This window comes from Bombyx mandarina, chromosome 06 (assembly GCF_030267445.1).
Source record: "Bombyx mandarina strain Sakado chromosome 06, ASM3026744v2".
In the NCBI taxonomy this organism is placed as follows: Eukaryota; Metazoa; Arthropoda; class Insecta; order Lepidoptera; family Bombycidae; genus Bombyx; species Bombyx mandarina.
Window position 1 is genome coordinate 8,514,306 of NC_143213.1, and position 24,814 is coordinate 8,539,119.

General features: G+C 41.7%; 1 protein-coding gene across 2 annotated transcripts in view; it reads left to right on the top strand.

Moving 5' to 3' along the window:
* The window catches only part of LOC114241391 (lachesin), a 34,298-nt gene extending 9,951 nt beyond the window's left edge, over window positions 1-24,347 (top strand). The window contains exons 2-8 of one of the 2 annotated variants that reach the window (XM_089728347.1): window positions 10,405-10,502; window positions 11,376-11,583; window positions 12,919-13,062; window positions 17,682-17,810; window positions 21,774-21,908; window positions 23,739-23,891; window positions 24,154-24,347. In XM_089728347.1, coding sequence (XP_089584473.1) covers window positions 10,405-10,502; window positions 11,376-11,583; window positions 12,919-13,062; window positions 17,682-17,810; window positions 21,774-21,908; window positions 23,739-23,891; window positions 24,154-24,305 — 1,019 coding nt within the window. In that variant the 3' untranslated portion in view covers window positions 24,306-24,347. Of the gene's footprint in view, window positions 1-10,404; window positions 10,503-11,375; window positions 11,584-12,918; window positions 13,084-17,681; window positions 17,811-21,773; window positions 21,909-23,738; window positions 23,892-24,153 lie in introns of both variants that reach the window. The other variant, XM_028172213.2, reaches the window with a different exon arrangement.
* Window positions 24,348-24,814: the final 467 nt, after the last annotated feature.

Here is a 24,814-nt window from a genome sequence, read left to right on the forward strand (position 1 = left end):
GCTCTTCTGAGGAGAAAGACAAGAGACCGAGGATAGGCCCCTCTTCTAGATCCGAGGGTGACGATAGCGAAGCTACCTCCGTCACTCCTTCCTCTTCTGCACCCACATCTGCTTCGTCCTCCCCCTCCTCCTCTCGCTCAACGTCCCCCTCAAAGGAATCCCTTCCCTCACCCAAGAAACCCATCCCCAAACCTAGGGCACTCCCTAGGACGGTAGATGCTCCTAGGTTGAGAACCCCTCCGCGTTCTCCCTCTCCAGCACTCTCTCCTATCATGGCGGATAGTACTCGAGGTGCCCCCGCCTCAAGTTGCACGGCGGGCAACCTAGATTCAACTAGGTATGTGGACCTCGAGGCTACCCGACCCCCCCCTCCCTCAGTCCGAAAACTTCCTGACCCAATTCCGTCCACATCTTATGCGGCTATAGCCGCCTCCAAGCCAACTACTCCCAAGCCCCCAACTCAGGTCCATCGAAATGTTCCTCCCCCGAGACCGAAGGGTCGCGCCCAGGAGGAACTGCGCCGACACCCGCCAATAATGGTGGAGGCCCTTTCTAATTGGCCCCGCCACATGGCTGCCATTAGGGAGCGCCTAGGCCGCGCCCCCTCGGCGCGACCCTTCGGCACTGGTTTTAGGTTCCTGCCGTCGTCGGCTGAGGAATACAGGGCGGTCCAGGCCTACCTGTCGGAGGCCTCTGCCAGGGATAGTACCATTAAATGGTACTGCTATGCCCTGGCGGAGGAGATGCCCTCTAAGGTAGCTGTCCGGGGCCTCCCTGCCGACACCGACACGGCAGACGTTACCAACGCGTTGAAGGAGCTGGGGTTCCCGGCTCGATACGCTAGGTGCATTCGGTCCAAGAGAGGGCGACCGGGCAACGTGTTCCACGTTGCCCTGGATCACCTCTCAAAGGATGAACTCGCCCGCTTGTACTCAGTCAACGAACTGATGTACCTGCCGGGGGTGACGGTTGAGGGATGGCGACCAACCCGAGGGCCTGCGCAGTGTCACCGCTGCCAGGCCTACGGGCACGCCTCCCACAATTGTCACCGTGCGGTCCGCTGCGTGAGATGTGCTGCGGAGCACACTGTAGCGGACTGCCCGAGGCCGAGGGACGGCCCATTCTCCTGCGCCAATTGCGGGAAGGACCACGCCGCCGTTGATAGGCGGTGCCCGGTCTACCGCAAGAAGGCCAGGATGATGGGAGTAACCGTCCCTCCTCCGGTGCCACCGGTGCCACCGGTGCGTCGATCCGGGAATGCAGCTCCTTCCGCTGCAGCACCCACCTCGAAGGGGAAGGGGAAGGGGAAAGGGAAATCTTCCCAGCCCCAACCTCCTCCCACGTCCTCATTCATCCCCCCTGCCGTCACAGTGGAGGCCGAACCATCGGCGGCAACGCTGATGGCTGAAGCCAACACTCCGCGGCGGGGTAAACCTACTCCAACCCCACGTAGCTTCGCTATAACAAGACCGACCCCAAAACAAGACCGCGCTCCGGCCCGTGCCAGTGCCCCAACCCCACAAGCTCCAAATAAAAAAACCCTTAAAAACAGAAAAAAAAAGAGCAAAAGGAAATTGATGAAGAAAGCGCGAAGGGAGGCCTTAGAGAACGCTGCTCCCTCATCGGTTCCCGCAATACCTGCCATAGACATGGAGGTTGACATCAACCCCACTACCGACCACATAATCGATGATCAACAACCTGGACCATCTTCATTGCCCCAGGCCCAACCGGCCACTTCAGGCATACAGCCCCCATTACCACCCCGCCCGCAGAGAGAGCGGCGCAGCGGCCGACAGGACACGCAGCCTGCCGGCTTCGCTGCCTGGCTTCTCTCCCTGTGGGAGAAACTGTCCGAGGTGATCTCCGGAGTGATCCGAGAGATCGCCTCGGGAGCCAGTCCCTTCGGGGCCTTGCTCGCGGGGTTCTACCGGATGATTGCGCAGCTCAATGGCTAGCCAGGAGCTGCGCATCATCTACTGGAACCCCGACGGGATAGGATCCCGGAGGTCGGAACTAATCCGACTCGCCCAGGAGTATGACCCTCAGGTTATCCTCCTGGGCGAGACCAAGCTCAAACCTCGACAAGATTTTAGGATGCCCAACTACTTCGTGTACCGACGGGACGAACTGACCTCCAGCGGGCGCCCGTTCAGGGGCACTGCGGCGCTCGTCAGGAGGGACGTGGTGCACGAGGAGCTTGAGCTACTGACCTTCGCCTCTACCAGAACGGTCGGGGTGAGGGTCCATGTACCGGGGGCCGAATTGCGGATTTATGCCGCGTATCGACCCCCGGGTCCTGATTTTGTCGAGGACGATATTAGACGGGCCTTGAACCATGATCGCCATCCGGCCTTGGTGGTCGGGGACCTCAATGCGAAACATGTCGCTTGGGGCTCCCGAATCATCACGCCGCCCGGAAGGCGATTGTACGAGGATGCCGAAAGGGGGGACTACTGCGTGGTCGGCCCCAACGAACCCACCCACGTTCCAACGTTGGCCCGGTACCAACCGGACGTATTGGACGTGTGTGTTCACAAGGGGCTACGGTGCCCTCTAGCGATAGAGGCACTGTACGACCTGAGTACCCCTCACCTACCGATCTTGGTCACGGTGGGTTTGGGGCTCACTCGGGTAGCGACATCCCCTCTCAGGCCTAGGGTCGACTGGCAGTCCTTTACGGGACTGCTGGCCGACCAATCCTTGTTTCAAGACCCGTCTACCCCTGATGAGGTCGACACGGCGGCTTCCCGTCTCGTCGACACCATCAGGGGAGCACTGGACCAAGTGACGACTCTGGTACCCAGCGGGGGGCCCAGAGCGGAACTCCCGGTGCACCTCAAGACGTTAATTCGTCGGAAGAGGGCACTGAGGAGGCTCTGGGCGACATCTATGTGTCCCAGGATTAAGCGCGAGCTCAACCGACTTGAGGGTGAGCTGGCGACTAAGATGCGGACTTACCGGGGTGATTCCTGGGAGGGGGGACTGTTGGACGCGTCCGACGACCGTACGATGGCCCCCCTTCACCGCATCTGTCGCCGGCTCACCAACAAGCCTTCCCCCACTTGTCCCTTGGAGGACGAGGGGGGAAGACGGTGTTTTACACCGTTGGCTCGTGCCGAAGTCCTGGCCAACTCGCTGGAGCGGCAGTTCACTCCGAATGTCTCTGCACCCTCGATGGTTGCATTCCATCGTGAGGTGTCAGAGGGTGTAATCCAATTCCTCAAACCGGAATCGCCGGGAGTCGAGCTGGGAGATGACGACTTAGTCACTCCCAGCGAGGTGCGCCTCCTCATCAAGTTGATGAAGAGGCGCAAAGCCCCCGGTGAGGACGGTATTCCTCCCCTCGCCTTGCAAAACCTCCCTCCCTCAATCGTGTCAGCAATGACACGATTGTTTAATTCCATTCTCCGGGTAGGACACTTCCCTGGAACTTGGAAACTGGGCAAGATCATCGTCTTGCCCAAACCCGGCAAGGACAGGAGAAAGCCCTCCAGTTACCGACCGATTACCTTGCTCTCGCACGTGGGCAAGTTGTTCGAGCGGCTGCTCCTGAGGAGAATATCGCCGTATATTCTCCTCAGGCCGGAGCAATTCGGCTTTAGAAGCGGCCACTCGACGACTCTGCAACTGACCCGTGTCCTGCATCACTTGGCAGACCGGCGAAACTCGGGCCAATACACGGTCGCGGTCCTTCTCGATATCGAGAAGGCCTTCGACCGTGTGTGGCACGAGGGGCTGGTCCACAAGCTGCGGGACGCGGGCCTACCGCACGCTCACGTGCGACTGCTCGGGTCGTATCTGGAGGGCAGAACCTTCTTTGTCGCGGTCGAGGGCGCACGGTCTTCCGTGCGTCCCATTACGGCCGGGGTTCCCCAGGGTAGTGTCCTATCACCTATCCTATACGCCCTCTACACCAACGACATCCCCACCCTGGAGGGTCACCTTCGGGCGTGGGAGGAGGACGTGAAGTTGGCCTTGTTCGCTGACGACTCGGCCTACTTCTCGTCCTCTCCGTTCCCCTCTGCAGCCATTATGAGGATGCAGAGGCTTTTGGATTTACTGCCCCAGTGGCTGGACCGTTGGAGAGTCGCGGTCAATGTGGGAAAGACCGCGGCCTTACTCTACGGTCCGGTCCGTATCAGAGTCGTCCCAAAGAAACTCAGCCTCCGAGGTGTGAATGTCGAGTTTAGGACCACGGTCCGGTATCTCGGATGCGACATCGACCGCTCCTTGAGCATGGTCGCGCACGTCAACCGAGTCATCGGTCAGACTCGCGCGGCCAGGTTCTTGTTGCGGCCGGTGTTTGCGTCCGGGCTTCCGACCAGGACCAAACTCGCCATTTACAAGACATACGTCCGTTCCCGCCTCACATACGCTGCTGTGGCCTGGTATCACCTGTTGTCGCCGTCCCAGCGATCTAGGTTGCAGGCCCAGCAGAGTCTTTCCCTCCGCATTATCGTCGGGGCCGGGCAGTACGTCAGAAATGACGTTATTGCCCGGGACCTAGGTGTGGAGTCGCTCGTGGAGTTTGTGACTAGGCTCGCCCGTAATATGTACGAGCGAGCCGAAAACGGGCCCCATGAGCATCTCCACAACATAGCCCCGCTGCACGCCAGACCACCGGATGGTACGGCGTTGCCGCGGGAGCTATTGGTACCCCCGACGATCGTTCGGAGATAAAGCTCCTCGCCGGCTGTGAGGCCGGGGAGGACCTATGAGCGCCCCTCTCGGAGCTGAGTTTCATCAGCCTCTAGCCCCACGCCTCTTGCCCGTTTGGCGGGTCCCCCGTATGGGGACCGCGGCTGCACCCCGTAGGTGCAGCCTCATTTCCATGAGGGGCTTTGACCCCACCCCCCACCCCCTTTTGGGATGGGGTGTTCTTACCCGCTACAGTCCTCCCCCCCATCAATATTGTATAACGATGGGGAGAGGGGGAGAGGACTGTAGCGTGGAGTGCGGATTCGCTCTCTCCCCCATATTAGGTTAGCTAGGTTATGTTAGGTTAAGTTAGATTAGGATTAGTTTAGGTGTGACGGCGCGCGCTGTCCCGGCACTCCACGGAGTGCAGGAACGGCGCGCTGCCGTCACTTAGATGTAAGTTAGATTAAGCTAGGTTTACTCTCGGTTAAGTTAGGTTAAGATGAAATTGTAAAAAGAAAAAAAAAAAAAAAGAAAAAAAAAAAAAAAAGAGAAGAGAAGAGTGAAGAAGGAGACGAAGAAAGAAGTCGACCCCACACACATCTTCAAGCCTGTCTGATACTCCATCCAGCAGCGCATCACCCCTGCCTTATTAGGCAGGGAGCTACATGTCCGGGCAGAGGGGTTTCCCCGAGGCCCGCTCCGCGCCCCCGCAAGGGGACGCGACGACCCCACGAACTGGGCCAACCCCACCTAGTGGGATAAGGTGGAAACAAAGAAGGTTTCTAATGTCTGTTTTTCAGTTATGCTGATGGGTCTAATTTTTTGTTGTATTTTTTTCTTGATTTCAATATGTTGGCTACATTGCCTATCAGACGCTAACTGCTAGACGTAGGCCTCCCTAAATGTTCACAAGATGTTCGGTATCTGACAATCATTACCAGAAAATTAATTTCAACAATGTTGGCAGTTAATTAATTGCTTCACTAAAATATTCTTCGATTCATGTAGTTGAGCGACTTGTTTTAGAATATTTTAGTAATCTTAAGGTTTCATTATTGAATTCAATTTGTAATTTTTTTAAGAAGAAATTTTTGAAGAACTAGGAATTTACCTAATACAGTAAATGAAATTTCAAAAATTATGTATGTTAGTAAACATAACACATATGTTCATTGCTGCCCTATTTAATTTATTCACTATTTATTTATTATATTCAGTATTTACTTTTGAATTTTATTAACTCTATCACCGAGTCAATAAAACTTATATTTTTAAGGAAAGTATGTCTTGTGTAAAAACTATTCCTCGATAAACAACACAAAGTTAATTAGCAAAATTATACAGTCACCAAAGTATTTCATTCGACTTACAAAACTTTTTTTTTTTCCAAATTAGTTGCATTAGAGAAAATTTGCCGAATGTGTGTGGTGGCCTTGATAATAGTGTCAATTCAGCGAACTAAGTGAAAAGCTCCACGTTGCGAACCGACTTCCACATTTGAAAACTTCTCAACCAATTTTCACTAATACCTTTCACATTGGGGGATTTTCTTTACTTTCACCTGTTTCCATTACTTTTTTCCATTATTCGGTAGATAATCGTCTGGCGACCGCGGTTATTAAGCTATTAACAGCGGCTATTAAATTTGAGGACAACGAACACTCTTTTGATTGCGTTGTTGGATGTACGAACTCAGCCCATATGGTGTTCAATAGTTATTGAAGACACAGACATCACAAGAGACACGAGTTTAAATTCTCAACTTTTTTTATTGACAGGTTTTTTTTAATTGCCCTTGTAGGCAGACGAGCTCACGGTCCACCTGATGGTGAGTGGTTACCGTCGCCCATAGACTTCAGCAAGGCCAGGGGCAGAGCCAGGACGCTGCCTATCGCTTAATACTCTCCACAAGCCTCGTTTGAAGGAGGACATGTCATAGCGCTCGTGAAACACCGTAGAGGGGAGCTCATTCCATAGCCGGATGGTACGTGGCAAAAAGACCTCTGGAAACGCACTGTGGATGACCGCAGTAGCTCCAGGGGATGATACGGTCCACCTTCTGAAGAGTTACCGTCACCGTCGCTCTAGAATTTCAGCAATGGCAAAAATACAGCCAAGCAGCTGCCTATTACATCTGCCATTAGATTGTATAACAGATGTACCGCTCTTCAAGCTAGTATGGATGATTGATTTGCGGCAGGAATGGGCAGAATGCTAGTATCTAGCCGGACTTACAATACGCCGTACCAGCCGCAATGATTTTCGGGAATCTGGGTCTATGACTAGAAGGAATCAAGGCGCTGTTCCTTTAGTGAATGCGGCTAGAGTGCATAGAAAGTATTTTAATCCCAAACTACGATGAACCAGAATGATACTCAAATCATAGTCAATATATTTTTCTACCTAAGTGCTCTGGGGTACAGGTAGCTTGAGTCGATTCAGTAGTAAGTACTACTGAATCGTCGTACCTGTCAGTCAGTAGACCATAAGAAAATTGTCTAAAATTAATTAACGTGATAAACCAAATGCTAATAATAGTTAACCCGCTTCGAACAACAAATACATCTCACAATAATAACAGTAATACTGTAATTAATTTATTACTGCTGTTTTTGCTATATTTTACGACGGTCATTAAACTAGGAATTCCCAAAGTAATGGATATTTGGAGACTTAGCCCTCATATATCATAATAGGTGATGTGTCTGAGCATCCGTAACCAATTGGCTCCAGGTCGGCTCCAAAATCATTCACCCGTACATTCAAATAAAAACACAACTGACACAATCCGCTTAAAAAGCGTTGCATTTTACCACGATCATTTAAATCTGGACTAACAAATTGCGTTTAGACTGCGGACAAACGAGACCAATCGTCATACTAAAAAATAAAATAGACACCACGCTATATCATACGGAATACAATGGCATTCTTTCTGATCCGGAACAATAAAATGTCCCGCCCGCAGTCATTGGTAAACATGAATGACAATTTGCGATATAAAATACTTTAGCATTACGGCATAACGTCCGTAACGTCGTATACAGAAGTACCGACATAAAGTATTTAAAAGTTTCTTTTAGAGTCTCTGAGGAGGATAATATTCCAACATAAATTCTCCTCGGGGGCTCACCCCACTCTTTGAACCCATAAAACGATAAAGATCATCTTTTGTAGCTTCTGAAGGGGCGGTTAGGTTTCTTGTGTCTTAACAGTCGAGCAATTTCACTAAAATTATACGTTAATTTGCGAATGATTACACGTAATTGAAATTTCATATTTTACACCGAATTATTACCGAGAACACTGAGATATTCTTAGTCTGCAAGTTACATATTATATGGATGTGAATGCTTCCTCATTATTTCAAGCATAAATATATCATTTTTTTTATGCAGATCGAATGCAACATATGAAAGATTTCTAATTGAATCCGTAATAAATAAAAACCATTTAATTTATCAGCTCAATTTTTTTTTTGTAGATCTACATTTGTTGGACATAATCACGTCCTGTAGTTTGATTTTACACTTATCTACGATTCAACAATAAACTGGTAACAAAATTTTACGAATCGTAAAAATACGCTAAACATTTTACAGCCGATCAATACGGCCTATAGTTTATTTTGTTCATTGTAAACTTTTTGCTGTACAACTATACTGAACTTTATTAAAACGACACTGAGTCTATTTTTTACACAATACATATTCACACATGTAACATTATGTTGTAATTTACCGTAATAAATTACAATGTCTACGCCTAATACTAAAGGGTAGGTTCTTTAATACTTTCATTACACCTTTAGTTTAGTAGATGTTCTGAACAGATACAGAGAAAAAAACGTTCATTATCGGCTCTTGCGAACAAATAAAACAGGATGGCACCCCAGGGGCCGTTCTCTTGGATATTGCGACCCGCAAGCAAATTTACTCTAGGCACAATAAATGCTTAGGATCGTACGTGAGCGAACACGCCGCTTCGCCAACAATAACATTTATACACTGATACATTAGAAGGGAGATAAAACCTTACTAATAAATGCACGATGTCACATATCTTGTTAATGGAAACGCTTGTTTAATTCTAACGTACGCGAAAGATATCGGCCCCGAATGAATTCAACATTAAAATGTAAATTTGTATTTACATCTCTCACATCTTATTCTCGTAGTTCAAACTGAATTAACGTTAATTCCTTTCACTAACGTTAACATTTACGTGAATCAAGTCATATTAGAAGTTCTGTTATTAATTACGAGATAAGAACTAACGAAATTATAACGTTCACTGTCAACACGAAACTTCAAATAGATTAATTCTAAATACGTACGAGTACATAGAGCGCTTCAAATTGCTGTTTCTCTAAAATTTTCGAACTTAAGCCAATATATATCATATCTTGATTAGTTTTATCTAAAAATTATTATTTTATTTAAATTATTAGCTAAGAATTAGATTAGTTATAACATCTTCATTTGAGTTATAAATCCATATTAAGCAACGTAAAATTAAAAATTTTAAATAATTTTCGAAGTTTTTTTTTGGTTCATCAGATAACTTTATTATAATCTAAATATAATAAATAAAAAGGTTGTTAAAAAAGCTTTTAAAAATGCAGGTTGAAAAAAAAATGCATAGCGAAAAATTGTCAAAAAAAATGCGTACGTAAAACACAACTTACAAACCATAAATAATACTCGTATGAATAAACAATTGAGTATTGTTTGACAAAATCACATGCGTCGCCTTGGGTGAAACAAAAAATCTTATTAAATTAAAAGTTATTATTTTCTTATAAAATTGACGCAATATATAAATTTTCGTTTTGCTGTAAATTGAAAACATAAAATTACCTTATATAATTTTTTACGCTTCAAATCGTACATACAAGACAAATTCTTACACTATAGAAATATAGAGTCACCACATACGTTAAAATAATTAACTATTATTCATTCAGTTCCACCAGTTTTATTTGTCTTCTGTTCATTTTTAATTTATAAAGTTAGCTAGTTTATAATATAGTATTTAGATCTAAAATACAAAACCATAAATAAAAGAGATTTTTTTTTCACCCTTTAACGTTTCAAGCAACGTAAACATTCACACATTACATAGATTTTATGATAATCGATTTAACAATACATTTAGGTTCGCAGGACAAAAGATAAAAACTAGCGATATTAATACTTCGAAAATGATTAATTTTGACTCAGAAATCATTCGGGATACACATTATAATGTAAATAGATACCAACATAGTCAGCTTTCATTATTATCAAATTAATTATTCACATCGTCCCGCATCCTCCCGCGTGGGATATGAAATGAGACCGTAGGACGATTCCCACTAATTTCTAACTTATTTTGTACAGGCCACTTGTGCTGTTATAAAAACATCAAATTCAAACAGTAAAATGAACCATGTGTTTAGTCAGTTAAAGTACAAAACTTAAAACATTGAAGTTAGTGAAATAATTTCGACTATCTGACAAACCATTTTATACATAGCTACACTAGTTTTTAGGGTTATTTTAAAATGAAATATATAAACATGAACTTTAACATCGACAATTGTCTTTGAGATTAAAATAACAAACGATGGGAGATTAAATTACTTAAGATTTCCGGAATGCCAACTGTTTGAAACATCTACTCCGATTAAGGAAACTGATATCTTGTTTTTCTCGAAAAACATACCTCAGTTTTGTTTTCTGAACTGAAGATTTGTAAAAAGTATTTTAAAATTTTCAGAAGTACCACGCTTCGAAGATAGTCTTAACAACTTGACAGTTTCACTAGGTAGAGAAGCCGTATTCACTTGTGTCGTCAATGATCTCGGATCCTACAGGGTACGTATTAAAGCAAACACGATATTAAGCTACCGGTAGGCAGTGGTTTAGCTCTGCCCCTGTCATTGCTGACGTCCATGGGCGACGGTAACCACTCACCATCGGATGGGCCGAATGCTCGTCTGCCTACAAGGGCAATGAAAAGCCGCAAACGTATTAAATTAAATAGTTTTTCTGATTAATTTACATATTAATATGATTGATATGATTATGATACATACATTCATGACATCTATCAAGACAGCCTAAGTACTCTGTAATTTCAATTTCTAAATACATTTACTTGATTAAATTAACTTAACAATAAATGGTTATTCGAGTTGTTATTACTTATAACACCATTACTTAATGATATTCGAAACGAAAAGTGAAATAATTATGATATTAAATAATACTATTTGTAATGTATGTAGCCGCGAAAATTTAAAACAGTATAAGTCAGTGCGTAGTTCCATTTATATGATAATTGGCTTTAGAAGGAGGATATCGAAAGTACAGTGATACAAATTCCTAAATTGAAAATTAACATCACTCAACCTAAGCACAGCTTTCGAACACTTAACTTACTGGTGGTAGGACCTCTTGTGAGTCCGCACGGGTAGGTACCACCACCCTGCCTATTTCTGCCGTGAATCAGTAATGCGTTTCGGTTTGAAGGGTGGGGTAGCCGTTGTAACTATACTTGAGACCTTAGAACTTATATCTCAAGGTGGGTGGCGCATTTACATTGTAGATGTCTATGGGCTCCAGTAACCACTTAACACCAGGTGGGCTGTGAGCTCGTCCACCCATCTAAGCAATAAATAAATAAACTTAATATTACGCATTATTATCTAATGGAGTTTAGAATCATAATATTGTGTGTTTGGATAGGTGGCGTGGCTACGTGTGGACACGCAAACGATCCTGACAATAGCAACCCATGTTATCACGAAGAACCATCGCATAGCTGTGAACCACAGTGACAGGCGCGTCTGGTTCCTTCACATCCACGACGTACGGCAATCAGACCGAGGCTGGTACATGTGTCAACTGAACACAGACCCTATGAAGAGTCAGACAGCTTATTTAGATGTTGTAGGTACGTGTTTCGCATTCTTAACACATTGACTGCTACGTAGGTCACCGGTGCCCTACGCGGGGTACTGAAGTAATTGTGTCAATTTCTCTCTTCGATCTTCTTACTAAGGTAACAGAATTTCTAGTAGATTCTGGGAAAGATGAATCTGAAGATACTGAGAATTAATCTATTTCTAAGTGACCTAAAAGACTGAAGTGATTGAAGTAATTGTGTCGATTTCTGTTACTAAACGCCTGGATTACCTAACTTCGCCTTCTTTTGTATGTTAATGTGTGTTATAGTCTTTTAGGTTTATTCTCAGTATCTTCAGATTCATCTTTCCCAGAATCTACTAGAAATTCTGGCACCTTAGTAAGAAGATCGAAGAGAAAAATCGACATAATTACTTCAGTGCGCCACGTAGGATATGGCAGTCAACGTGTTAATATATATAAAAAAAAAAAATTGTGTACAATTCACACGTGGTAGAAGTGAAACCTTCAAAAATTTAGTCTTCACGATAATGAGACGAATGTAAAATTTCGGGAAGAGGATAATTGTAGGTTTTAGTAATGATGATAATGATACAAAGTTTGATCATTATTTTATATTTTATTCGTATAATATATTACATAGATTTATTCAGAGTGTATCATATTAGGTACGAAGCAGAGCACAAATAGAACCACGAATATAAGAAACACTGTAAGTTAAATGCATCCCATCTCATTTTCTCCCACGTTAAATCTTATGAATTTATGTGTCTATCTCTTTTTACTGTAGCTTTTTTTTCATCGACTTTCGAATCACAACGATGCTAAATAAGTTACCACTTTAAAAAATACGATAATCAATAGGCCGTATACTCGTCTGCCTACAAGGATGAATGTAAAAAAATTAACTAGAATTAGGTACGAATGATTTCTATGTTACTATACAAATAACTGAACAGAATATTCTCTAAATCCCTTTTTTCAGTTTTCTATATTCTCAAAATATCTTTCATATTTTATTCGCTTGGCATACATTTGTATAATAAGATGGAAATTATTTAAATCTAATTCCTATTTGCCTTTGAAAATCTACATCTTGTAAAATAGATTATTTTAAAAAATCTAATATTTAAAAAAATTATAATCTAATATTTAAAAAAAAAAGACATGCCCGCTGAGTTTCTTGCCAGTTCTTCTCAGGACGGTGGCTAGTTTTTGTGAATTGGCGGTAGTTCTTTTTGACGTTCATCAAGTGTGTACTTTCATTTATGTTGAATAAAAAAAAATTGATTTGATTTGAAAGAATTTTACTAAAATATTGATTATGTTTTTCAGTAATAAAATATTTTACATATCTGTTTAGTTCCGCCGGACATCTTAGACTACCCGACAAGCAGCGACCAAGTGGCCAGAGAAGGCGCCAACGTAACTCTGCGGTGTGCCGCCCACGGGGTACCGACTCCGATAGTTGTATGGAGAAAAGAGGCTGGGGACTTATTACCTACAAGTAATTTTAGTGATACACACAGTAAGGAATATTATTTGTTATACAATATTTTTAAACCCTTAGAACATAGTTTCGCTGTTTCTCAGTTTTTTCAATCACAAAAGAAAATAACACAGAACTGTACATGAATGTAGGTACTGTAGTAATGTAGATACATTATGGTAATAGGTAATGGTAATAAGTCTTGCGAGTCCGCACGGGCAGGTACCAGTACCCTGACTATTTCTGCCGCGAAGCAGTTATGCGTTTCGGTTTGAAGGGTGGGGTAGCCGTTGTACTGTAAAAAACTGAAACCTTAGAACTCATATCTTAAGGTAAGTGGCGGCATTTACGTGGTAGATGTTTATGGGCTAACCGGTAACCATTTCACACCAGGTGGACTGTGACCGCGTCCACCCAAGCAATAAATAAATAAAAGTTCACCGACGCTCATGTATTTCGGCACTGCATTACCATAGTTATAGCTAACCTTGTACCTACCGCTTATTTATATACTAAAAAATATATTCTTCTTGTGCCTACCACTTATTTCTGTACTAAAAAATATGTTATTCTATTGTTAATAAGAGTCTGAAGTTCTGCTGTAATTTTCGAAATTACTAAAAGTTTGCATTTCAGTATAAAAACCTACTATTACGAGTTTGAATATTTATTCTCGAATCAATGTTCGTTTTATAAAAACGGCAAATGACTTTAACAACCTTTTAAAAGTGAATGGTGAAACGTAAATCCAAAATTTCCAGTAATAACTCGGCGAGCATCCGACCTAAATAGCAAAACTGAGGGTTAGTGGAAAAATCCTTTTATAGTGCACTGCAGCTCTCTGGGATAACGTCAAAATTATGTTGAAATATAACGCGTGTGGTACAGAAAATGTACCTTTAATTACTTGAAGGTACAAAAAAACAATCTTATAATCTTTAAAAAAAAAGAAACCTGTTATCAACTTTTTTACAATATAGTGTTTGTCCGCTTAGGGGGAAATAACGATAAAATGTTTCAGAACAGTAATCACGAAACGACCGTAGCCTACTAGATAGGCGGTCGTGGCGCCGACGACCGCCGGTCCGGCGTCCCGAGGGGGAGGGTGATGGGAGAGATGTGCTCCGCACTAAACGCTTCACTTTCCCCCCTCTGCCTCTTCATGAGTTCTGTCTCATGCGAGGTTTGGACGTTGGTTGTTGAGCGACAGGAGGTTTTAGTCAGTTCGACTCTGACATGCCCCGCTCTCCATCCCCAGTGGAGGGCGGAAGTCCGGCGATTTCCTCCTGACAAAAAAAAAAAAAAAAAATGCCTACTAGATAAGAGACCCCGTGTATTCAAAATAATATCAAAATCCTTATGCATGATATGTTCACGAATAATTTTCAAGATGAAAGGAATGTTATAATTACGTATGTATGTTCATAGTTACATATGTATAATAATATGTCCATGAACAAGCTGAAGATTTAAAACTACCGTTTTGACAGTACGGTATCATTCTAGGAATAGAATTTAGATTATGCCGCAATCGCGAGAGCAGGTAAAAAAACTGCATAATATATTCCTAAGCCTTACTTTATTTAAAGAAATACTGTGACGAAAAGGTAATGAATAAATCTCTAGGTGTCTAAGCAGGTCATTACTTTTACTGTGTAAATTATCCCCAAACACATTATTTAATCATTAAATGAAATCAATTAGATGAGTATTTATTTCCGTTCCATGAGCCAGAAAATTAATTATGATAATTAAATATGAGTTTATTGCTACAAATGTGAAGGCCCTGACCGAGTTCAGCGATTAAGTTCGTTTTCAAGCAAAATAATAACCGTAGCATTTGAAGTTCAAATATTTTAAGCTATTGCATAGCTTTTATCGCGGGCCTTGAGCGCGGCGACCGAATCATGAAATTCCGTAACGAAAAAAACCTTACACCCCTCACTCCGCCTACCATGTAGCTCGCGTTCAACACATTCACACGTTGCGCTTGTGTAATGTTTCAAAAATCTGCCCATCTCTCTCTCGCGCGGTTTAGCTTATGAGTGTGAAGGGGACAGTTAAGGTTTTGCTTTTATTAATGTTTAATATAGCGTGGTCTTGTTTTATTATTGTTTTAATATTAAATTATCATTGTCAAATTATAATTGCATAAGTTGATAAAAAATGCTATGCAATAACTTTACCGCGGCAGTTCCCGAGTGCCACACGTTTTTTTTTCTAATTTCAGGTCACTCTTTATATAAAATATTATATTATAAAATAGATTTTTCAAAATTTAACATACCGTAGTCCATGTTCCCGATCCTGTTAAAAAACCTAGATTAATATTAGTGGTTTAGTATACAAGTCCATCCGCATTAGTTTAAATTATCGTTTTCGTTAATGTTCTCCTAGAGCACATAAGCGTCATAGCCCACATATTTTAAGCGCTTACTGGAGCTCATATACCGTTGTACACCTTGTGACAAGATTACAAACAACAGGTAGTGCCTTTATTAAAAAATAAATATACGGTTTTTTTTTTGTTAAAACAGACTAAGAAGCCGAGATATTTAAGACTAGCTTCCGCCGTAGATCTTTAGTACCTTGTTCAAATTGATATTTACCAAACGTTCGTTAGTGTCGGATAGATCAACGGGCAAGATCTTTTAAAGGTTCCATTCTCTGCTTTTGAGGACCAGAATCCTAAACATAAAATCAACTAAATAGGCTTTGCGTAGTCAACTTACTCACGTCTTGTATGGAATTCAAGGAGATCATACCTAGAATCTGAAAATCGATGCTTAATTATGCAAATTACGATTCTATATCGAAGAAAATTAAAAACATTGTTTCAATACCTACCGGTACCTGTAAAAAAACTGTAGCTAAGCGAGAATCAATTGCTTCTCTGGAAGTGATTTTATCTGCCTCGAGGGATTTAAAATTCCATAATTTATGGGAATCGGCTGTTTTTACTAGGTTTCAAGAGCGAAGTGGGTGGCAGAATATTTTCGGTCGCATCACCTTTATTTTGCGGACCATATGTCGTGCAGTCTGTGGTCTAACATCGTCGTGATTGACCAGTGTGACCAATTAACCAGCCCGTTTGTTTTGTTAATAATAAATGACAAAAAGAAGTTGCCTGGCCTCACGAAGCTTTTGTAGATAACATTAGCACTGGGCCACCAAATTCCTACATGTTTATTAATTTGCATCATATTTAATTGTGGTTAAATTTTGGCTGATTCTCCAAAACAGTTACAATAAACGTGTCCAATCACTGTAAAATAACTATCATCCTTCACTATTTATATGATTCATAGTAATTTTCTCGTTCATGCACACATTTGCTGATGGACTTCACTTACTTCGTATGTAATACATTTTCCGACTACAGCACACCCCACCCCTCGCCCCCAGCGAGTAAGCGGAAGTCCGGAGAATTAATCCTACCCAAAAATAATTTGCGAGTTGTTTCTCTTTTTCAATTTAATGATAATAAATTACAATGTTTTTGTAACTTTCTGCGAAGGCTGCTACTGACTTGACACAACTTGAGGCTTCGGGGTGGCAAGTTCCAGCAGAGGTCCCGCGGCTTTTCAGCTGTTATGGAGAGTGAACAATATTTTCTCTCAATCTCCATCTCGCACCCTGCTCTTAGATCTGCTCTCCGCAACATATTTACCTAAATACAAGCTCGTAAACTACCTATGCTGATAGCCCGGAGAGGCTATATCAGCTTCGTCCTAACGTGTAGGTGAGCTCACGGGGCTCAAACCACAGTGTTGCTCACACTGGCCCTAGCAAAAGCAGTGCTTCGCAGAAGCTACCACCGGATCGGAAACGCGACCCACTGAGAAGATGCGGCGAGAAACTCAGTTGGCTGTGTCTATGGGTTAAAGAAGAGTAGTGTAGGAGAAGTAGGTGAACATTTTCTGATGGTAGGCAGTAGTTTAAGTTCTCAGAGGTTGATTGCAGCAGCCTTTGCATAGACTAATTAACACAAAACACTATGTATCGTTAAATCCTGAATTCTACGACTGTCTCTAGTCTATACTAATATTATAAAGAGGAAAGATTTGTTTGTTTGTTTGTTTCGAATAGGCTCCGAAACTACTGGACCGATTTGAAAAATTCTTTTTCCATTAGAAGCCGACATTGTACCTGATGAACATAGGCTACTTTTTTTAATTTTTATTTTATTTTATTTTTTTGGTTTCATGTGTGTTTTAATGTTTCCGAAGCGAAGCGAGGGCGGGTCGCTAGTTTAAAATAAAGTTAATCATTTTGTGGCTGAAATTGTTTTATATAATAGACTAGCTGCCCGGCAGACTTCGTAGTGCCTCAATCGATAAATAAAAAACATAAGCTTTTGTTTAAAATAAACTTAAAAGAAACAAAAGGAATCCTTCCGACGGGGGACACATCAAAGGAAAAACAAAATTGTTATTTTTATTTAATTCCGAGCATTTTCATATTTATTTACCTTTCAAACCTTCTCTGGACTTCCACAAATAATTCAAGACCAAAATTAGCCAAATCGGTCCAGCCGTTCTCGAGTTTCAGCGAGACTAACGAACAGCAATTCATTTTTATATATATAGAAGATAGTAAATAGATAGATTAAATTGACTGATATATATTTTTTTCAGATAGTTCAGTAAGCGGTGCAGTGTTGCAATTAACGAAAGTATCAAGGTTACACATGGGAGCGTACCTGTGCATCGCCAGCAATGGTGTTCCGCCCTCAGTTAGCAAACGGGTTATGCTTGTAGTGCACTGTAAGTTTTCTCTTTTGCAGGTAATATTAAAATATATTAATAGATCGGTATTATTTCAAGTACAGGTTAATATTAAACATAAACGTTATTTGAATTGCATATTATCATAAAAGATTAAAAATCATTAAGTACATTATTATTCAGTTTACTTAGTAGTTTCATTCAAGTACCGCTTAAAAAAACTAAATTTGTTATGTTCTTCCCATTTTCAAATAAAAACTTCTCATAATTTGGAATCTGATTTCTTGTTGCTCATTAAGTGAGTGTACATTTCTACAACATCGATTCTTGTTGTGGTTTGGTTTAGCCTATAAGAAAACTTGTCGCCTTGACATCTACATGGCATTGTTTGAATATTAGTAATAGATACTGATAATATAAGTGAGAAATCCAAAATATAAACTATAGATTTGAATATTTGTTTAATCAATCACGCGTCCCGCTCGATCCTCCCGCGCTCGCTAACCTAGAAGAAGCATCAGTATGCCGAATCTCACTGACGGAACACGCGCCGATCGTTATCACGTTCGTTTATCTCCCACCTAATAAAATCGTTTTAAGCAGTGATATCAAGACGCTGCTCTGCATGGGAAGCCACGTCATTCTGGCGTGCGAATTAAATTGTAAACAAATCAGGTGAAACTCGCATACCAAAACCCTCAACGGTAGACGCCTCGACGCGTTAGTCGATAATCTCGGTTGGATATCATCGCTCCGCTAACCCCAACTCACTACCCACTAAATATCGCGCATCGCCCGGATGTACTCGATACAGCATTATTAAAAAACGTAACTCTGCGCTTACGTTCGATCGAAGTATTTTCAGAGTTAGACTCAGACCACCGTCCCGTCATTATAAAGCTCGGTCGCGCTCCTGATTGCGTTCCCGTCACGAGGACTGTGGTGGATTGGCACACGCTGGGCAAGAGCCTAGCTGAATCTGATCCACCATCGCTCCCGTTCAGCCCGGACTCTACCCCGTCCCCTCAGGATACCGCTGAAGCCATAGACATCATAACGTCACACATCACTTTGACATTAGAGAGGCAAGCAAGTTGTAGCGGAGGACTTCTTCACTGCTTCAAATGGCCCGAGCATGTTAGGTAACTGCTTAGAGGAAAGAACGCCTCAATCTTCGCCTACGATAGGTATCCGTACCGAGGAAAACCGTATTCGAATGCGTGCCCTACAACCTGACATAAAACCTCGCATCGCCGAAGTCTGAGATGAGAGTATAATTTCTTAGAAGAAATCGCGACCTCCCAACGGTCTTAATACCGCTTAGCTCGTACTCTTCCGATAGTTACCGATAGTTGTCGAACCACTCTCGATATCTTTCTTACCACCACTTACGATATCAATTAGCCTTATTCGCCGCCAAAACACCGTTTACTACTCAAGCAGAAACAAGTCTCTAATCGCAAGTAAACTCAAGAGCGCAGCCGTAACCCTCGGACAATGGTTCCGAAAATAACACACAGACATCAACTCAGCGAAAAACACAGCAGTGAAATTGCAAAGGGGAAACTCTACACCAATTTCCTCCTACACTAGGAGGAGAGATATCACACTCCCGATCACCCCCTTCGGCCAACCTATTCCCTGAGCCAGGAAAGTCAAGTAGGAGTCACTCTGGAGTTACCCTGGATGCATCCATGACATTCCGCTCGCATATAAAATCAGACCACGACCGTGCCTCGCTTATTCTCGGCAAACTCTACCCCATGATCTGTAAGCAGAGTAAAATGTCCCTTCGGAATTAGGTGACACTTTTTGCATAAGCCCGTCGTGACTTACGCGAGTGTGGTGCTTGCTCACGCGACCCGCACACACCTAAACATCCTCCAATCTCTACAATCCCGTTTTTGCAGGCTATCCAACGAAGCTCCGTGGTTCATGAGGAATGTCGACTTACACGACGATCTGGGCCTCGACTACTCCTCAAACCCTGACCACACAGGAGCCAGTCACTGTCGACGCCCTAGACACGTCCTTAAAGATCCATCAGATCCAATAACCCTTGCAAGAGCTTTAGATGCCTTCAGCTCTAACACTAGGAGCAGACTTAGGGACCCCGGTACTCGTCGAACTTGGCAAAGTGTTCGACGTGCAACCTAACCCATGCGTCAACCCGCTGAATGATGATCTGAATGATGAGCTAATCTTCTCAGCGGGTCACGATTCCGATCCGGTAGTAGATTCATTCGCGAAGCAGCTAGCTGTTGAGTTGTTATGTTTCTTTTGGAATGACTCAGGCAGCTGTTAGCAAATACCACCCCTTCTGACTGAGCCTTTGCTCGCCCACCTGTCCTAATGAAACTGGAAAGGCCTCCAAGCCACCAGTAATCCTACATTCATAAAAATAAATTCAATCACACGAAAACGGCTGAACTCATTTGGTCGAAATTTCGCACAAACATCCAGATTATAAACTATAACCTGGATATAAGTCATGCTATTATGGCAAATGGCATGACCAGGACAGCGCCGGGTTTATTTGTAGTTTACGCGGACCAGAGTGACCCAAGCCCTTGGCCAACCTCAAGTTCTTATCCGGGAAAAATTAAACGCCTCATTATTTCTGAATTACCAATGCAACTCGTGGTACCTCTGCTAACAGATAGGAAAGCGATACTGGAAACTGGGAATAGATAGCAGAAGTTTTATTAGTAGTGCCTGGAGAAAGACGGGTTAGTGTACACGTCTGTTCTGATTAGTATTCAAATAGATTATTATGACGCAACCTCTGAAACAAAGCTATTTCAAACGTTAGAACGAATGAAAAACGAATTTCCATAAAATCAGATGACAAAAGTCAACATCATAAAAGTATTTTAATGGTCTTTGCTCAAGAAATAATCTACGATCAAGTATTAAATTGATAGTTTCTTATAAAATTATGAAGACAATAGCTTTGAGATTTTGGAACTCGACAAATATTTAATCTGATCTACCATGAACAATTTAGACATTTCCATTATTCAAACTAAATATACACAATCATAATTCCATTTAGATAGGGTATTAGGGTGAAGAATAATTAAACAAAGGCAGAATATATCGTTAGCTTCACATTTAACTGTTTTTATATTAGTGGTTTTGGCTTTCATAATTACTACATGTTTCCTGTAAAATCATCCAATGGAGATGCAATTCAAGGTGTTTTACCCTCTCGGGGGAAAAATGTCTTTGTTATTGAGCGACCTGTAAACTCTCTTTGCAAATGATTCGGACCGGTTGTTTTATGAAAGAACAGTGAGTACTTATCTACGAGAAGCTTGATTTAAAACAATATCCCTTAAAATATGAGTGACAATACAAATTAATCAACCCAATTTTGCTAATAAGATGAACTCGAATTTACTCTTACTTTCTATATTTCACAAATATCTTTCGGAATTATGACTCGTGAATGTTCGACGTAATATCTAAGAGCCCTTCTTAATTTTAATATCCAGATGATCAACTTTAATCTCAAACGTCGTGTAGCGTACATAGACAAACGAATTTCGGTCTTTTTGTTTTTTTTCGCAATGAAAGTCTTGTCTCCGGTGGAAACACCGGGGCATACAAATGACTCAGTATGCGATTAGACTTGAATTTTTATGTAATCCTACTGACTAGAAACCCACCGGTATTCCACCGAGTAGGCATTTTGAAGGAGGGTTCCATGACTAAGGCAACTCTCTTGTCTTATCCAAACTTGACAGACTAAGCATATCAGCCGCCCTGCCGGCTTTTCAGTCCATTTTCTCAAACCGCATGAGTTCTGTTAAATTGTTAAAGTATAGAGACCTATAGACAACTTAATTGTGTTGGGTGTCACCCGAGACGCTTATTCCGGTTGCAGTCAAGCGAATGCACAAGATCGAAGTCTCGATTCTTCCAACATTTGTTCTACCTTCAACACACTATCGTCATATAAAATCGTCTGGCCTAAATAAAACGCCTTTTCTGTTCCAGTTCCGCCTATAATGACTATACAAAACCAATTAGTTGGAGCGAAAGAAAGTGACACAGTACATTTAGATTGTCATTCCGAAGCTTTCCCAAGGTCTATTAATTATTGGACTATAAACGATCAAATTATTTCACAGTGTAAGTATTATCTTCCTTTTAAAAGTTTTTTTTTACTTCGACTTATAGTTTTAGTTTTTGAATGATTATTGTTGAGTAGAGTTTATGGATGATAAACTCGGGGTTTTCCTGAAATTAAGTGATAAAACACTTATTTGTATGATGATTTTTTTCTCTTGTATTTTTTATTTTTTATTGCTTAGATGGATGGACGAGCTCACAGCCCACCTGGTGTTAAGTGGTTACTGGAGCCCATAGACATCTACAACGTAAATGCGCCACCCACCTTGAGATATAAGTTCTAAAATCTCAGTATAGTTACAACGGCTGCCCTACCCTTCAGACCGAAACGCAGTACTGCTTCACGACATAAATTGGCAGGGCAGTGGTACCTACGCATGCGGACTTACAAGAGATCCTACCACCAGTAAATGTAATGTAATGGTAGAGAGAAAGAGAAAGAGAGAGAGGGAGAAACCAGCCTTAAAGGATTGTTAAAGGATTACCCGAGCCTACAGATATACAACGTGACGCCTATACAACGTGAAGTCTCATGTTGTGAACTCACAACAAATCTTACTTATGTACTTCAAGGATATTTCAATGAGTTATTTGTTCAAAAATAAACTTAAACTAGCATAACTTCGCGCTTATATGCGAAGTGCTCTTACGGCAACTTATAAATACTAAAGAACTCATTACAGTTTGAGCGTAGAAATGCAGACTACGGAAAGGAATTTGTTCACACCGCACGAAGTATATAGCTTTAAAAAGTCGAATTCAAAACACGGATATTGTTGACATTTGGGATAAAAAATGCAGTATAGTGAATCATGACATAGTAAAAGTCGTCAATTCGAATTTTAAGTCAATCACAAAAAAAAATATTTGACAGTTATTGCAACAAACGCGATAAATGTACCTACATTCTGTGAATAGTTAAATAATAGTTATAGTTAGTTTTTGTTACATTATATTTTGGGACCACTATCAACAGTCGATTTCTTTTATAATTCTATTCAATTAATTATTTAGGGATGAATAAGACATATCAAAATTCAAATTATAGAAACAAAATTTTTGTTGTTGTTATTATTTAACTTATTGTTATTATCTATAAGCACGGGATCGTAACAAATGCAAACCATTATTTAGTACACGACTAATTAAAGTTTAAGGATAGACGAACCGTTGTTTCTGTTAATTAATCTCTTTATAAAACCAAGGACTCATAGCCAACCAAGCCAAGGTTAGGCGCTTTATGAACTCGAGTGAGTAAAATGCGTAACGCGATGTTCCGATATTTTAATATTGCATTTAATGGTAACATTTTTTTAACTAACATGACCTCTTTTATACTGGAAATATGGAACATACGTAATTACTAGTGATAGGACGTACTGTGAGCCTGCACAAATAATATTTAATCTCCTGCTACGAAGCAATAAAATGTCCCAATTAGAAATGTAGCAGCCTTTCATAATACATAATATACTAAATCCGTTAATATATTGATTTTTTTAAAATATAAGCGTTTGTTATTTCGGACTTGTAACTCTTGTAAGTAAAGTAGGCAGCGGTTGGCTCTGCCCCTGGCATTGCTGTAGTCCATGGGCGACGGTAACCAATCACTATCAGGTGAGTCATGTGGTCGTCTGCCTACAAGAGAAATAAAAAAATAAAAAAACCACCGTGCCTATTTCTGTTGTTATAATATAAACTACAATTGGTTTCGTGATATCAATAGATAGTGAACAATTAATTACCGTATTCTGCACTTTTATGACGAATCACTAAAATTTAATGTCGCTATTTACTATTGTATATTATACTAATTTGGTCATTTTGCAGCTGATAAAAGATTCGAAATATCAGCAGTAGAGAGAGGCTACGAAGTAGATATGAGGCTTACTATCAAGAAAGTAGGCAGAACCACATTCGGTACATACAGTTGTATATCGAAGAACTCGCTCGGCGATACCGACGGAACCATAAAATTGTATTGTAAGTATACTTCAAATTAATTCCGTTCAAGCGAAATTTAACTGGAACCCCCTTCTGAAGTAGGATTTATTATTGGAATTAAACTTAATACGTAGGTACTTCAGAAATTATTTATTCGTGAAACTTCCGTAATTTAATACCTTAAGGCTTTGAGCATCAATTGTTTATGGGCGATGCCTAGTAATCGGATACTTTGAGGAAACCTTTAAGATAGTTGTCTTTCGGGAACGTTCGGTCTTACTCAGCGAGTTTACTATTACAGCACTGTCCGGCAAGTTCGAAGAGATGCAGTACAACGAGGTAGGGGATTTCGAGGACGCCTCGGACGTGAGTGAACTCGAAGCTTTGAAGCGAAGTGGGGCAACTCGATTACATAAAACTATACTATTCTTAGCTATATACTTTGTATCATAATGCTACCTTTGTATATAATATATTGTTATGGATAATCTTTTAGATGGAGTTGTTTTATTTTTATCCTAAATCCCAGGGAAACAACTAAAGTATTTGACAGTTTTATTAATATGAGTACAGTGAGTATGAGTTTGTGGTCGTCGTGGCCTAACGGATAAGATGTCCGGTGCATTCGTGTTGAAGCGATGCACCGGTGTTCGAATCCCGCAGGCGGGTACCAATTTTTCTAATGAAATACGTACTCAACAAATGTTCACGATTGACTTCCACGGTGAAGGAATAACATCGTGTAATAAAAATGAAACCCGCAAAATTATAATTTGCGTAATTACTGGTGGTAGGACCTCTTGTGAGTCCGCACGGGTAGGTACCACCGCCCCGCCTATTTCTGCCGTGAAGCAGTAATGCGTTTCGGTTTGAAGGGTGGGGCAGCCGTTGTGACTATATGAGACCTTAGAACTATATCTCAAGGTGTGTGGCGCATTTACGTTGTAGATAGTCTATGGGCT